The sequence below is a fragment of the Tympanuchus pallidicinctus genome, unplaced genomic scaffold (assembly GCF_026119805.1).
Source record: "Tympanuchus pallidicinctus isolate F22 unplaced genomic scaffold, pur_lepc_1.0 scaffold5, whole genome shotgun sequence".
Classification (NCBI taxonomy): Eukaryota; Metazoa; Chordata; class Aves; order Galliformes; family Phasianidae; genus Tympanuchus; species Tympanuchus pallidicinctus.
Window position 1 is genome coordinate 30,445,567 of NW_026294769.1, and position 16,238 is coordinate 30,461,804.

Consider the following 16,238-nt stretch of genomic DNA (forward strand, 5'->3'; position numbering starts at 1 on the left):
CCCAAATCACTCTCCACTTCTTCAGAGAAACTGCCGACAGGACTGTTCCAGTTTAAGGAAGAAATCTGCTATTTTAAATGCTTGTTATACAAGTTTCTTCAAGCTCATGAGAAAACAATTCTACACTTATTTTATTATTTCCATCAAGGACTGTGGTTTCAACTTAAATGAAAACATCTATTTCAGTCAAATTGTAAATTATGTCCAAGTTTAAACAAAATATATGGAATATTTCAAGTATGACATTCAAATGTATAAACTGAATTAAATTACACACCACTTCCATACACAGCACCAGAATCAAAGTACTTTTCATCAAGCAATCCTGATCCATGCAATTACTGACATTCATAAAATCACCTACAATTCTTCAGGCTTGTTTCCATCCAGGTATTAGCTTAGATCATTAGAAAGCCAGAAGAACCTCTGCAATGCTTTATTTTTTATCACTTTGATTATGTGCCTTCACTGTTCAATCACTGTACATGTTCCCTAAAACTGGTGAGCACCATTTTCAACAGACTAGCTTTATTTGCAGAGAAACATGTGTCCTTAGTGGCATAAAATGGAAGAAAACCTGTGAGCTACAGAGATACTACTCAGAACGTTCTTTTGTAGCATTCTCACTTCATACTTTCATGGTCAAAACTTTGTTCTAGATGTGGCAGGAAATTAGAATTTCACCAGAAAACAACAGATGACTTTCCTCGTCTTGGATTTAAAGCAAGATCTCATGCAAGCTGACAGTACTTGCTTTGCACATTTACACTTCCTTTAACTTGTGAAACTGAAAGAACAGGTGATTTCATATTCAAATATAAGGAAAAAAAGTGCATAATTCTGTAAAAGTTCCAGTTTGGAACTTCACTTTACCTGTATGGTACAATTCACAGACATTCAGAACAGATTACTTCTCTGAAGTGGGGAGTTGGAACATATATTTTGGAGCTCAATCTGACCTTCCTGCAAATGTACCTAGCTCAGAACCTACCTCACTGCACATCACATTGAGTAGCACTGTTTTCCATCACTGCTTGTTTTACAAAGAGCTGCAGCATTAGATTCCCTGTTCTTTTTTTTTTCAGCTTAAGTGTCACACTTGGAAGATCTCTGCTTTTTAGGATGTGCAAGACAAAGCAAATCTGAGGAACACGGAAACAACTCATCCTGTCTTAGCTCTGCCTTTATACAACGATGATGTAATGTTTGAAAGTTGCTCAGATGACTAGATGATGTACACCAAGAAAAAGAACGTTGCAAGTACAGCTAGTAAGAACTGCTTCTACAAATGGAAGTCATTATTTTACTTGCAATTAAATAGCCTTAAAGCTTGTTAAGAATTCTATATTTAAAAAAAAAAAAGAAAAAAATCACTTGGAAGAAGAAGGAAAGTAATATATACCCTTAAGGACTGAGTACAAAAATTAAGGCATACTGTAGAAAACAATGCCTAGCTTCATCATACCATCTTCCCAAACATTTAGAACACACAGATGATATTTTTAACATCTCAAACTCTGAACCTCAAGATACCATCAAGAGAGTTAAAAGGCACTTCTCAGGCATTTACTTACTTTAAGATATAACAAAGAGTGAGTTAAATGTTCCCTGCTCTGAATAAAAACAGCACTTCTCATATTTGTTCAAATTAAAGAAGAATGAGACTGCATCACTATTGTTAGAGGAGCATTGCAGAAATACACAAGCACCTTTGAAACTATCTCCAAAAAAAACCCAAAACAAACAAACACAAAAAACCCCCACACCAAAAACCCACCCCCTTAAGAACAACAAAAACCAATTCATAGAACCAGTTCCCCCCAGATCTCTCAGAGCTGTTCAGCCATTCAGAATGAACATTTCAGAAATTCACCACGACTTTGCAAAACACAACTATTACCTTCAAAAAGTACCATAGTTTGTTAGATGCCTTTAATTCCATTCTTTTGAGCATTTGTATGAACTATGTACTTCAAAGGCCCACTTAGCAATTCCTTCACCCCCAGATGTTAGCACAAACTACTGCTGACACAACTTTGTCTTGTCCCCGCAGTAACAAACATCAATTTCACAGGGTGGCATAACAGACATTTGAGATCCTCAGTATTTTTGGTACTGCTAACAGAATATCTGAGTACTACATTCCCCAGTGCTCTGCAGGTAAAGCAAACTGTGGGCAATTACCAAAATGCTCTTTCAAGAGAACAAAAAAGTCAACTCCAAACAGGGTGAAATTGAAGTGAATTAGGTTTGCACAAAGTGATAGAACTAAAACATACTAGATGGTACGAAGCTACTGCTTACAAGTAAACACCACATTTTGTAAATATTTCTGGAAAGTGCACATTTACAGAAAACAAGCACTAGGTCTCTCTCATTTCTCCTACTACTCTTCAGAGGTGACCACTCTTTATAATCTACAATGTTGCTGGATTAAACAACTTACAACTTTTACTTGAATATCTGGTGAAAAAATTACTCCCCTCAGTAGCTAAGCAGCAAGTTATTTCTTCTTGCCAAAGGTCCTAAGCAACTCATCAGTCACACTCTGTTAACTAAAAAAATATGTAAAATACACTGCAGTGATGAGGAATACTCTACAATTCTTTCTAAGTAGCTATTTAATCACTCACATTAACTTTGTTGGTAAAATGACTTTTAAAGAGGCAACAGCCAAACTACTTCAGTAAATTCTTAGCTATTGTTATTGCTATTAGCTACTGTTCATAATATACTATTTTATACTGTTTACCATTCTGTGCATTCAAGCATCTAAACGGGTATCATTTAGGCAAATCAAGGATATTCTTATCAAATCACTTCTTAGAAGTTCTGCTTTTGAAATATTAAAGCATTTGGAGTTTCAGCTGGTTCTATTTTGGTTAATACTTTCCTATGTATAATTCATGTCTTACATGAAAAATACTGCAGTTTAGCCAGAACATCAACGCAACATGAGAGTGGTAAACTCATTGAGAAGCATCCCATGGGCTCCTTCTTCCTAACGCTCTGGCTTCCCCTCCCTCAGCAGCTTCCCAGATCTCAATTTCCCAAGGCTTCTGTGACATACTATGGTGAAAACCAGTGTGTTCATAGAAAAATACACTTGTTCCAAGACAAAAAGTTTGTCTCAGAACCTTGCAGACTTGAATGTTGCAGGAATAAAACCATTCACAACACATCTACCAGATGCAAATCCCCCTATGCATCTGAAATATTAAGAAACTGAGTTTTTGCATGTAAGCAAATGCACATTCATTATCCCTAAAGCAAATGAACTTCTACTGAGCAGTCAGTCTTTTCAAAGCAGCGGAATTTTTCTAACAAGAATCACTTTTAAATGTAAGTCACTCTGCTACCACTCCCTCTAAAAATACCAAATGACAATTTAGCAAGGGTTTCAGTTCCATGAATCAGTAAGAATAGCAATAGTAGTACATACAAGTGAGGACTTTTGCTCTTAAAAACACAGCACTGCTAATTCAAAAATAAGCTGTTTGAGAAAACTATAAACCTTACTAAAAGGGCATTACTTACTATGATCAGCTGCTTTTCACCATCTTTTCCTGCTTCTTTTAGCTTTTGAATGTGCTCCTCGGATGGCAGCAAGTTACTGCACTTTGATGTTAATGTAGGATTTGTCAATGGAGCCCTAGAAATACAAACATATTTCATATTAAGAAGGGACTGCTCATACCTGTCATTCCAGACACTTAAAACCATTGTGATTAGTATAACCAAACTTTGAAAGGATGCAAATGTAAGTTTCAAGCTCCAAAACATAGCCCTATATATTTTAGCTTGCAAATCAGATGGAATAATGGGGAAATAAGAGGACTAACTAAAAATACAGTTTGTGTCTAAACCAATGACAAGATTTTTTTCGTAATGAAAAAAAAAAAAAAAAGGTGGAATTTATTATCAAGTAAGATAGGTTATTCACACCTATTAAGAGAATAAAAACAGAGGTGTTTTCAGAGCATGAAGGATGGTGCCTACTGCCGTTCATTTCCCATGTGAGGTTTAGATTACTAGTTACAGGTATCACGTGTCAGGCTGCTGAAGCAAACCCTGTAAGTATTGCCACAAATTCCAGACAGCTCTATAAAACAGATAACATAAATCTCTCAAACTCAATTCAGATTTACTGCTGTCAGTGAGGGAAGATGGGAAGAAGAGAGGGAAGGGGAGAGGGAGGAAGAAGTGGACTTAAGGAATAAATAATTTAAATTGCTACAATACTCTCAGTCAGTTTAAGTCTGTCATAGTCACACCCCAAAATTTGCATTAACTGGCTACTTTAAGGGTTGCTTTTTTCTCCCTGTAACCTTTTCTGATAAAGCAACTAAAAAGAGAGCTATGCTGTAGCTAATATGCATTACTCTTGCATTATAGCAGGGTACCACAGACAGAATGATGGTTTAAGCCTAGGACAAATCAAGGTAACGTGGAAATCAGGCTAAGAAAGCTCTCAGGATATATGCATCCCCATAACAGTAAGGCAATACGGATATTATGGCTAAAAATGTAGTACACTTGAGTAAATGCCAGAAAGCTATTGAACAGTTACAAACGAACACGTTCCTTTAACTAGACTTACATCTACGTTAACCCTCACTGCCTGTGAGACTCCACAAGTATGGTTTAGCACGTACAAAAGTGTTGGATAGTCTGAACTGTTAATCTGTTCTCAGAGGAAGAACTGCAAATGAATCATTCTTTGTCTTTGTTATGAATATAGAAAGAAGAAGCAATTGACTAACCACTGTGCCAACTACACTGCTGTTCAAGATTTTAGGGATGAAGAAATTATTTTCTTTAGTATGTCATAAAACTATAGTAAAAAGCTACAAGTCTACACAATCTGAACATCAGGCACACAGTGGCAGTTTGAACTTAATAGTTCCAACATCCCTTTTCTTTAAGGCAGCTGACCAAAAGAGCACAGAACTTTTGTTTTACAGCAATCACACGAAAGTCTCAAATTAAGTGCTCTTTTCCTTACCTGAAAAAAAACACATATACAAAGAAGATCCTACTTTAAGGATTAGGAAAATCCTTAAAACAAGTAGACAAAAAAATCCACTAAGCAAAAATCACGTAGTAATTCCTCCTTACATACTTTTGCTTAGTCTCCTCTTCAAATCAGATGATTATTAGAAATGTTTGCCTGACTTTGCTAAACCCTACTTTAAAATAGTACAGTTATTTAAAAGTACTTCCTTCACTTTCTTAACAGAACAAAAATATCTTTTAACAACTAGATACAATTGAAGTCTATTTTTATTTAATAAAAATAAGAAACTACTGATTTGGAATTGGAAGTTGAGGTTAGGAGACCAGTCTCATAATAAAAACGGTCGTAACTCTAAGAAAGGTTACAGCCATTCCATCACGTATGAAATACTATACCTGTTCTCAGTTTCAGAAGTTTGATTTGTAGATGAAGTGTGTGTCAACTGCTTTGGAGCCAAACCTACAACTAACCAAAGATGGTCATTGCATTAGAAAGTCATTAGCTACAATGGAAATTTGAACTACACAGCGTGTTCTTTTAAACACTGAAACTAATTTACTGAAGTTCAAGATAATGCTGCAATTTGCTCATAACCAATAAAAAGATGCAACTTTTGAGGCAGTATTCAAGTGTTTCACCACATATACTTAAACAATATGCAATTTTCTTTAACATTTTCTGGGCTTTTTCATGCAGAGCAGCTTGCCAACCGCTAAGCACGGGCAGCAGTGAAACTACACCAGAGTTTATAGTATTAGAATCATAAATGCCATCACCTGAAGCATGCTCCATGACACTGAAGCAGCAATTCAGAATAGATTTAGAAAAAAAAAAAAAAAAAAAACCACCACATTTTCACATTCTCTTACAGCACAGAGTATTCAGCACTAGAAAAATATCCTAAAATAGTAGTAAAATTGTAACTGGTTAATAGAACAAAATAATTAAGCAGTGCTCTCCAGATCAGATTTTCAAACAAAACAAAACCCTATCAAATAAAGAATTCTAGAACACAAAACAAAAGGATGAACAACTTCAAGGGGAAAGATATGCTAGTGATCCACTGATAGTATTTCTTAATCAAGCATACATGAGCTAAAATATTTACATCTCACTAATTACAAGGTCTTACAAACAGAATTCACAGGCTGAAAAAACTAAAATACATAATAAAATGGGAGAGCGATTGCACAATTCATAAGTTGGTCAAGATTAAGCACAACAAATTAGAAGAAAGAAATGCTGATATCTATGCAAAAGAAGTGGGAACCAGTAGAGGATCATTAACAAAAAGAGACACAAATTGAAAAATTGAAGGTTTTCTTATTAATTTATTACACGGAAAGGTTGTTCTTTGTGCTTGCTTATGAAGAAGTTGTCACTTCACTTACGCTGAAATGGAGCACATTAAAGCATTAAAATATTCATGCATAAAGCACAAAGAATTACCAGAAGTAGAGCTGGGAAGAAAAACATACTACTTCTCACTTCAGAACCCTCAGATAAAACCACATTTGCTGCTACTAACATGGTTATTGTGTTAGGTGCAAAGATAGATTAAAACCTTCAGAGAACAGCTCCAGTTCTGGAAGTTTGGCTCTGTGAAACATCCCTCTGGAAGGAATACTGTTACTTCCAATGCAGCTGATCAGAAAAAGAACAAAAATTATTAGTAAGCAATTACCTTGTGAGTTGCATTCTCCAGGCTCTTTTTTTAATTGTTTTGATGGTTTAGGAGTTGTAAGATGCTTGACTGGAGAGCTTTCTGGACTTGATTCCAAACGTAACTCGAAGTTCTAAATAAAACACAGAAGATTAGATTTAAATTAAAAAAAGCAAACAACTATTTAATGCCCCTAATATATTATCAAAACCACTCAATTAACACAGTATTAACACCTTGAATACAGCACCAGTTTTTCCTATTTCAATCATAGATTGAAATTCAATTTCAAGTGGACAAAATGCATCAGCTTAGGTAGTCCATACTGAAGTAGAGAACACTCCCCCCACTCCACTTCTTTTAATGCATCTTTTCAGAAAAGCTTAAGTCATCACAAAACATCCAGATGAACCTGTACAACCTTTGGCTGCAGCAGGAAATTTTTAACCACCAACATTTAATTGGCTAAGGAACTTGGGAGAATGAACAGATCCATTTTCCAGTTTACTGTCATTTCATCTATGATAACACATCAGTGACAGGACCTTTAACACATCTGAAAGCGTAAGTTACTGTAAAATAAAGTCATTGTTAAAACAAACCTTCTAAGCAGGGCATTCTCAGAAAACAAAACAGACTCAGAACACCCTCCCCATCAGGCGTTGTAACTAAAATGACTTACCTCATCAGGTCGTGGCTCAGAGAAATGTTTTGTCAAATTATGCAACAAACCATTTTCCGCACCTCTTTTCGTGGGTTGTTTCATTTCTAACGCCACTTCTTTACTTCCAGCTCTTTCAGATGAAGGGTCTGACTTGTCCTGCACACAAGTTGCACTTTCATTCTCAGACAGTCTTGTCACTGGCAGCTGACCTTCTGCCTTAGAATGCTGTGCTTCTGTAGCTATTTGACTTGCCTCTGAAACTTCAGGGAAATTTTTTAACAAAGAAAGCTTGGGAGCATTAACAGAATTTAAGTTAGTCTGCTTCACGTTATTAGCTTTCAGTAATTTGATTTTGGTCCATTTAGAGTTTTTGTTTGAGGAGTTACTTCTACCATTCAAAGTACACTTGACAGGCATTCCTTTTTTGCTAGGGAAAAAACGTTTGCACTGAGTACTTTGAGCAGGTTCTTTCTGAGTAAGCGTTTCACTTTGTTGCAGCTGTACTTCAGCATGCTTTTCTTCTTCTGTTTTACTACACTCAGCATTAGGGGAATCTTTTTTCACCTCGACTGTATCTGACTCAATTTCACCCGCAATTTCTTCACAAAGTTCAAGGATGCTCACCCTTTTGGATTTCACATCACTCTCGGGTTGATCAGCTACTTTTGTTTCACTTACAGATGGCTGTGAAACCTTGTTTGCCTTGATACTGCCTTTTACGTTCTGGTGCGCTTGCTGCTTTTCCTTAGTTACTGTCTTAGAATTTGGCTTCAGAGAATCTACTTTCACTTTCTTTGTGCTGCTAGGAATTGGAGATACAGGGTCTTTTTGGTCTTTCTTAACTCCTTCAAGGTCGTCATCAGGACATAACGACGAGTCCTCAACGCTACGTTGAAGGCTTTTTGAATTATCATTTTTCTTGTCTGCCTTACACTTCTTCTCTTTCGGAGAGCTGGTCACTTCTACATGTGTTTCTTTATCTTCTGCATTGTTTGACTTTATTTTGGTATTTTTCTGCTCTGCTTTCTCTCCAGCAGGCTTAAGCACTTTCGGTGCAACATTGTGAGCAGGTTTTTTCGCCTGGCTACTCTGTTTCACATCCAAAGCTTTTCCTTCTTTAACTTCTCTGCTGCGAAGGGATCGTGCAGACTCTTCTACGTGTGTTAGCTGCTGCAGCCTCTGTGATCTCCTCGCACCAGGCTCACCTGGAGCAGTTATGCATTTTGACCTAGGAATTTCTTGCACAGTTTTTTTCTGGCACACCTCTTTACTTTTTGTGGATTTGGGCTGCTGTTGGACCTTTTTGTCAGGTACTGTTTTACTATTTGAATTGAATCCCGACGACCTTGTAGTCATGCGTGTTCCTAGTTCACATTCATTTGCATTGACACTGAAATATTCAAATAATTATTCTTCAGCACCCAGAAAAATCCAATTTGTCATTAAAAATGTCACATTCCTACTAACCTCTGCTTGTGGTTTGTTGGTTTTTTCCCCCCCTCTTTATTAGAAATTATATATTTGTAATACTTTTAGAACCACTTTCTCTGGAATCTGTCTAAAGAGACATCACTTCCATCTGGTTACTCTTAAGTGCAGTGCTCAATGCCTTTTTATGTATTGCAAGACTGAACCATGAACTCCACATGAATGCCCATAGTAGGCAACGAACAAATGCCTTATAACATTTCTAGCAGACCTTAATTGTTGATACTTGTAGCCTTTAAATGAAGTATCAGCTTTATTTTCCCTCCAGAACCCTTTCTGAAGGAGTCCTTCTGGATTTCAAGACACTAAAACAGTTCCGGAAAAAGATCATGTAGAAGATAGCAAAATGATAAATCCAAGATACCAAAAGATACCAAAAAGATATTAAAATGATAAAGCTGATTGTCCTACTAGTAATATTTAACTATTTAATATTTAACTATTTTAACTACCTTTAACTCCAATTCACTCTCTTTATACTGTTTTCTGCACTAATTCAGTCTAGGAAGAAAATGTAGAATAATTACTTATTTGTTTTATCACTGACCTGTTTGATTTGACAGAGGTTCTGAGTACAGTTTTCTCCTGCACTGCACACTGATTAGAGTTCGATTTATTTGAAACATGTTTTGCATCTGACACCTCTTTCTCCTTCTTTGCTGATGATGGTCTGCTGTTCTTGTCCAGCCTGGGACGTTTAGCAGACGGCTCTACTAACGCAGACTTCCTTTTCTGAGCTGCCATTTCTGTAAAACACAACAATTGATTCAGCTTTCAAAGTCTTTGACAGCTGTTACAATAGAATCAAAGATCTTCCCCTTTTACAAAATAAAGTAACTGATATTCACTTTTCCTTTTAGAAGCAGGCCATGCTAACTTTATTCAGAGAGCAAATCATTGAAGCAACCAAATTACGTTTATTTTACTTACAGGTTTTTACAAGAGGCAATCGATGTTTAGGCCAAAGTAACTGATCACGGTGTGCCAAGAGCATTCCTTACGTATATGCTTACAAACAAGACGTTTCATGACACCTGTGAAAAGCACAACATGTTCACACAGCACTTAGATCAAGTCAGTACTTTATTTTCTTCTCAGACTCTGAACTCAATATTCCCACCCTTTTCCAACCCCTCAAACAATACTTAAAATTTCTTTGATATTCAATTTAAAAACAAACAGACAAAGATTTCTGCTTTCATTTACACATCTCAGAATGCTGGGCATTTTGCTGTCTTACCTCTTGAACTGTGGCAGATACAGTACATATTTCAAGTTTCTTGGACTTTTGCATTTTTCCAGAAAACAGTAAGGTGCCCTTTTTTCATAGTGGGCCTCCTCACAACTCTCTGCATCCCAGCAACAGCAATTCATTACATTCTAAGTTTTGAGTCTGCTTCTACAGAACTTTAAGGACATCAGCAACTGTCTACAACTTCTCCATCTAATACCAATTACGCTACGGTTCAGAGACAGAAAGTCTAGGAAGTAGGATTTTTGAGACATCTGCCCTGGGCATTATGGAAGATGATGTCTCCTGAAACAATATTAAAGAAGCAGCAGTTAATAAGCACTAGAGTCTAAAAACTGACAGATTCTTCGTGAAGCCATTCAAGGCTCTTTTACACCTGTGGCTTCTACAGCTTTTAAGTTCTCTTATCAAAGGTACCATTTTAAGCAATAATTGTTCAGTAAAGGTATAATCATCTCTCTAAAAAGTTGAGTTTGCTGGAAGACATAGTGCTCAGAACTTCCCTATCACCTTTTTAGGTCAAGATTTATCCATTAATTTTTGCCAAGGACAGCCAGACAAATTTCTAAAAGAGAACTCTAATAGTTTTCAAGTGTTAACTCATCCGATGTAAAGAAACAGATTCCACGGTCAAGCAGGAACTCCACAATTACCAGCTATACAACACTGCTTAGAAATTTCATTTCAGCACAACATCAGTCAGCCTTCCAGCACTCACAAACACATGCCTTTTTCCCAGCAATTTGGCAGATACTCACATTAAGCAATTTTTAATAACCATTCATCATACAAAAAGAAAAGAGCTATGTATTCTTTCCAATATTTCACACCTACAATTGTCATTAACCCCATTATCATTTACCCACTCTCTTGTGAGGCCATCTCTAAACACACAAGATGAGCGATGCTCAAATTTAGACAGACACCAATGCTGTTTTCTGACTTTCTTGTTTAAAGAAGTCATGTGACCAGCAACATACATTTGAAGTGGCATTAAAGAACATACATAACGAAAAAAATCTCTAATAGCACTTCTCATATTGATTCTTTTCCAGGTTGGATGGGGCCCTCAGCAGTCTGATCTAGTGGTTGCCAACTACGTCCATGGCAGAGTCCCTTCCCTTGATGGTCCCTTCCAACCTAAGCCATTCTTTGATTCTATTTCCATGTCTCTCCCTAAGAAGCAGAAAACAGAGCCTTGCTAATAGCGAATGTGCTCTGTGCCATATAGGAAAAACAAGTTTTCCACTCCCCAAAGTCAAGAGATGCAGTATGACCAGCTTACAACTGAACTCAGGACAAAAACACGAGGCACAGAGACCAAATGAGGCTGTGGGCTTACAGTCTCTTAGTTCAGAGAACACCAGTGACTCCCAGCATCGGTGGGATCTCAGTGACACACACACCATGCAGCCACACAGACATTCCTGGTGCTTTCCAGCCACTCCGGGCCACATGACAGGGCACATTCAAGGAAGACTTTCAAGAGCAAAGCAAAAACTGCGATCCTTCCCTCGTCGGTACTGCTTTTCAGGGCACTGACAAATCATCCTCCTTCCACAAACAGCTCCGGCTTCTTAGCAGCCAATCCCTCTCTCCTAACGCCGTCGGCAGCTGGGCAAGGACCTGCCAGTTCTTCAGCTCCTGCCCCGAAGAAGTCCCTCTGGTACAAAGCCAGGTTAGAAGGGAAGGCGCTGAAGAAACGCGAGAACAAACTAAGCAACGACCAAAGCTTTCGCTACACGAAGTGGAGGAGAGCCCAGCAACGCCGCAGCACCCACAGCGCCGAACCCCCGAAGCAGGAACGAGCCTTCGGCTTCCGACGGGCTGGAGAGGAGATGAGGGGGATGAGGGGGGGGAGGGGAGACACCTGCCTGACAGGGCAGGGCTGACATACGGACCTCGGAACTTCAGAGAAAGGCCAAGGGAAGGCCTCGGCGCGGGCCCGGTACCGCCCCACGGCCACAGCGCTGTCGGAGCGGGACCCGCTGGAGCCCCACAGCCGGACGGGCCCTTCTCAGAGCGGGGCGACCGTTCCCGCGGGGCGAGGGGGGCGCTGAGGGAAACGGCCGCGCGCCGCCGGGCACGACGACAGCCGGCACCGCCCGCTCGCTCCCGCCACGATCGCGGGGCTCGGCGGCCGGCGGCAGGCCCGGGCCGGCAGGCCCGAGGCGGGGAGAAGGCACGGCTCGGCGAAGCGCTGCCGGCGCGGAGCCGACGAGAGCTACCGTCAGGCGGCGGCCCGTACCCGCGGGTGGGAGCGACTCCCGGACCAACCGCCTGCCCGGCCCGCTTACCTCGCGCCAGGGTAGGGACGTGCGGCGGCGCCGAGCCGCCCTCCGCACCGGGCTGCCAGCTGCGGGATCGGGGCGGGGGGAGGAGGGGCGGGGCGGAGAGGGTGGGCGGAACGCGGAGCGGCTCACATCCGGGCATTGCCGCGGGGAGGGGCTGCGCGGGCGCAGTAGGGCGTCGCCTGGGCTGGTGGTGCCGTGCGGTTGTGTGGCGGGCTCTTCGTTCGCGCTGTCCTCTGGGCTGAGGTGCCTGCACCAACAAGCGGGGATTCGTAGGATTATTAAAGGTTGGAAAAGACCGTTAACGTCATCTGTTTCAGCCATCGGCCCGTCCCCACCGTGCCTGCTGACCTCGTCTCTCAGTGCCGCATCCACACGGTTCTTGAGCGCCGCCAGGGACGGTGACTGCAGCACCTCCCTGGGCAGCCTGTGCCGTTGCCTCACCGCTCTGTATGAGAAGAAATTTCTTCTAATATCCAACCTGAACCTCCCCTGGTGCAGTGTGATGCCACTCCTGCTCGTCCCATCGCCGCTGTCTGACCACGTTTGGCAGTAAGATGCCGGCAGCTGGGCAAGTTCTGCACCGTGTTTCACAAATCATTCTATAGCATAACCATGCATCTGTAATTTTTTTTTCTCTGTTCTCTGAGATGTTTCAGTCTTGTTAATTCAGTGAAGAGACAGTCTTAAAAATTCGTATTTTTCCAACAGCAGATCTGTAGCTTAAGAGACTTGCCCCTTCCCTTTGGCAATTAGTCAATATTCCTACAGCAATTACATCAATTAAACATATAGGAGAAGCATTTTTTGAAAAGAATTTGTTGTATGACTGTCTTACTAGAAGCTCGCATCAGCAGCTAGATTCTCCTTTGAGAGTTAGATTCATGACTACAATTTAGGAGCAGTTTGGCTGCGTAATATAGAAAGTTTAGTTTTTTTAGCATGCTGCTACCTCCAACAACTTTAGTGAACTTTGACAGGAAATCAAGATAGCGCACAGTACCTCTGCCAATATTTGAGATCTGTATTTCAATATACATAGATAAATACGTGCATAAGTACATAAATGCATCCTTCATATGCATAAACATGTACATAACATGCACCTAGCATACATGTACATAAATATGTCTTACCATCTTCAAGTATTAGAACAGGCTGCCCAGGGAAACAGTGGAGTCCTTATCCCTGGAGGTGCTTAATGATTCTATGATTCTTGTTATTCTGGATTATGGTTTTGTACTCCATCTAACTTTACCCTGTGGATTCATTCTTTCAGGATATTTCAAGCTCTGAGCTAACATCCACATTAGCAAGTAATAGGAGATGTTCTGAGTTAAATCAGCAGGGCTGAGGTTTACAGATGCACCAGGGCGGCTTCAGCTCAGCCCAATAAATGCTGCCACCACTAGGGCTGGAGCGTGTTATGTATGTTCTGGGGATATGTCTGCTGGTTTGATGTCACTCAAAAGGAATCTGGCTGGCACACTCCAAGAGGGAGCCTGACAAGTAGGAGCAACAGAGGGGGTTGCTTCATTCCTCATCCTCATTCAGCCTGAAGAAGCAAAGGCTTTGGGGGGATCTGATAGCAGCCTTTCAGCATTTAAGGGGAGCTTATAAGCAGGAAGGAAATCAACTATTTACACAGGTAGATAGTGATATGACTAGAAGGAGAGGGTTTAAACTAAAAGAGTGGAAATTTAGATGTCAGGGGAAGTTTTTCACTCAGAGGTTGGTGAGGCGCTGGCACAGCTGCCCATGTAAGCTGTGGTGCCCCATCCCTACAGGCGCTCAAAGGCAGGTTGGATGGAGCCCTGGGCAGCTGAGCTGCTGAGTGGCAGCCCTGCCCATGGCACGGGGTGGGACTGGGTGGGCTTGGAGGTCCCTTCCAACCCAAGCCATTCCTCAGCACTAATGCTGAGGAACCTAGTATCATACACAGCATACATAGTATTCTCCTTCTGAGGTTCCAGGCCAGGAGAAAACTAAAGTAAGTGTGATCTGAAATGCATGTAGTATTCTTGTTGGTTTTGGCACCAGTATGTTCTTCTTGCTAACACAGCCATCTCGCAGTTGATTTGATTATACATTTTCATGCTGGTGAGAATATATCGCTCCATCAGAATGACTGGAGACAAGTGTGGTGAACCTCAGCATTAGCCAACCAGTAAATGAAAGTTGAATTTTTGTTTATTTTTTTATTTTTTGTGCATGGTAATGTGTGACAGGTGTTCTCTCATAGATTCCCAGTTTCTTGTGCAGATTTCAAACTAACAGAGAGCACAAAAGTAGTACTTGAGAGCTACCCAGCATAAACTTTCTCTAAATATTCCTTTGTTAATATTTGAAGTATTTTGAAGATGATATTTTCATTTTGATACTAAAATTTTTAGTCCTTTTTTTATAGTCTCAAACATTTTGTTGTTTCTATAGCTGTTAGATACACTAGATTAACTGTTGGGAAGCATACACAAGTTGCTGAATTATTTTTTTTTAATATATAAAATTATGTAGAGGCATTTTGCTTTACCTGTAATTTCCCCCTCTCCCCCCCCCTTTATTATCTGAAACAAGGAACTTCCCTTGATAAGTCTTCTTTCTTGACAAACCTCTCTGAAGCACAGTTTCTCCTAGGCAAATGGAGATGTTCAGCAGCTGCAGCGTTTGAAAAAGCTGATAGCAAGGAAATGTTATTTATAACTTCCTGTTACAGCTTCTTTTCAATGCATGATAGTCTGCTGTGACTTTACAGTGAATGCAGCAGCACATGGTCCCTTGTAGGTTATTGCAGGAGTGCAGAATTCTTTCCAGATGAAAGATACTTTAGTCACTGGTTTGCCTGTAAACTTCCTGGAGGATGATAAAAGCATTTTTTAATGTGATGGCTAGCTTTGTAAACTTAGCAAGATATTTTTACATCTTTTTTTCTTTGCACCATGAAGCAAGTAAAGCTAGGTTTTTCTCACATCCTTCCATGGAATAGTAATCTGCTGAACAGCAAATTTTTGTAAAGAAGCAAGCATTCTTGTAAAGCATTGCATTCCAAAACTCAAGAAAACTCAGGTAATGGAATAGAAGAATACGAGTAAAGTTCCAGCTTTCCCACAGAAGGTGGCAGCATTGGAAGCACTAATTTCAGTTTGACTGTTCGAGCTGATGTCTCCCCTGCTGATAGGACAGGAGCATCTCAGAAACGTGTTCTCCTCAGAGGATGTGGTGACTGTAAACAACAGTGCCTAGGGGCAGTTTTACTCTGAGTCTAGAGGACTTGCAGAGGAAGGAGAAATTGCATTCACACAGGTGCAGCGTGTTGATTGAACAGGTGTAAAGCCAGAAGGATTTTATTTTAACCTAGCTTTATTTACTAATTTTAAGTGTAATACTGCTGGAGTGCCTGTTAATGGCAGCTGACTCAAGAAGGAATTGCTGCGTACTTGCAGTCTGAGTTCTTGATCCTGTGTCCTACCATGGCAGTCCTGCTAGCACAGAGACCTTGCAGCCCCTTTGACATGTTAACACATAGTGAACCTGCCTGGCTGGTTATCAGGTACCTCATCTGGGCAAGGAAGTGGTGACTGACAGATGCAGAAGTAGTTGTTGCTTAAACCTCTCTGCTGTGATTAACCCTGCACACACTGCCAGTGCATCTGAAGAATTTCTCAGTCAGGTTAGCCAAAGCCACATGTGAAGCTGGTTTAGACTAGTGGTTTTCTAATCACTGTATGTATAGTTCCTTTAATGGACCGGAAAGGAAGCTGAGACAGCACGGGGATCTTATTCCTATCCTTTCTGCAGGTTCATGAAGTCCCCATACTCTCATCCAAGAGGAAGGAAGAGGCTGGATTCTTGCATGTCTAGTAGGA

General features: G+C 40.4%; 1 protein-coding gene across 3 annotated transcripts in view; it reads right to left on the reverse strand.

Annotated features, from left to right (window-relative positions):
• ESCO1 (establishment of sister chromatid cohesion N-acetyltransferase 1) overlaps positions 1–12,472 on the reverse strand; it is a 28,112-nt gene extending 15,640 nt beyond the window's left edge. Inside the window, exons 1-7 of one of the 3 annotated variants that reach the window (XM_052704556.1) lie at positions 12,382–12,472; positions 9,763–9,866; positions 9,380–9,578; positions 7,363–8,734; positions 6,702–6,813; positions 5,413–5,482; positions 3,538–3,652 (exon numbers count right to left, since the gene is read on the reverse strand). In XM_052704556.1, the coding sequence (XP_052560516.1) occupies positions 3,538–3,652; positions 5,413–5,482; positions 6,702–6,813; positions 7,363–8,734; positions 9,380–9,576 (1,866 nt within the window). In that variant the 5' untranslated portion in view covers positions 9,577–9,578; positions 9,763–9,866; positions 12,382–12,472. Of the gene's footprint in view, positions 1–3,537; positions 3,653–5,412; positions 5,483–6,701; positions 6,814–7,362; positions 8,735–9,379; positions 9,579–9,762; positions 9,867–11,507; positions 11,940–12,381 lie in introns of those variants that run through there. The other 2 variants (XM_052704555.1, XM_052704557.1) reach the window with 2 other exon arrangements.
• Between the last annotated feature and the right edge of the window lie 3,766 nt (positions 12,473–16,238).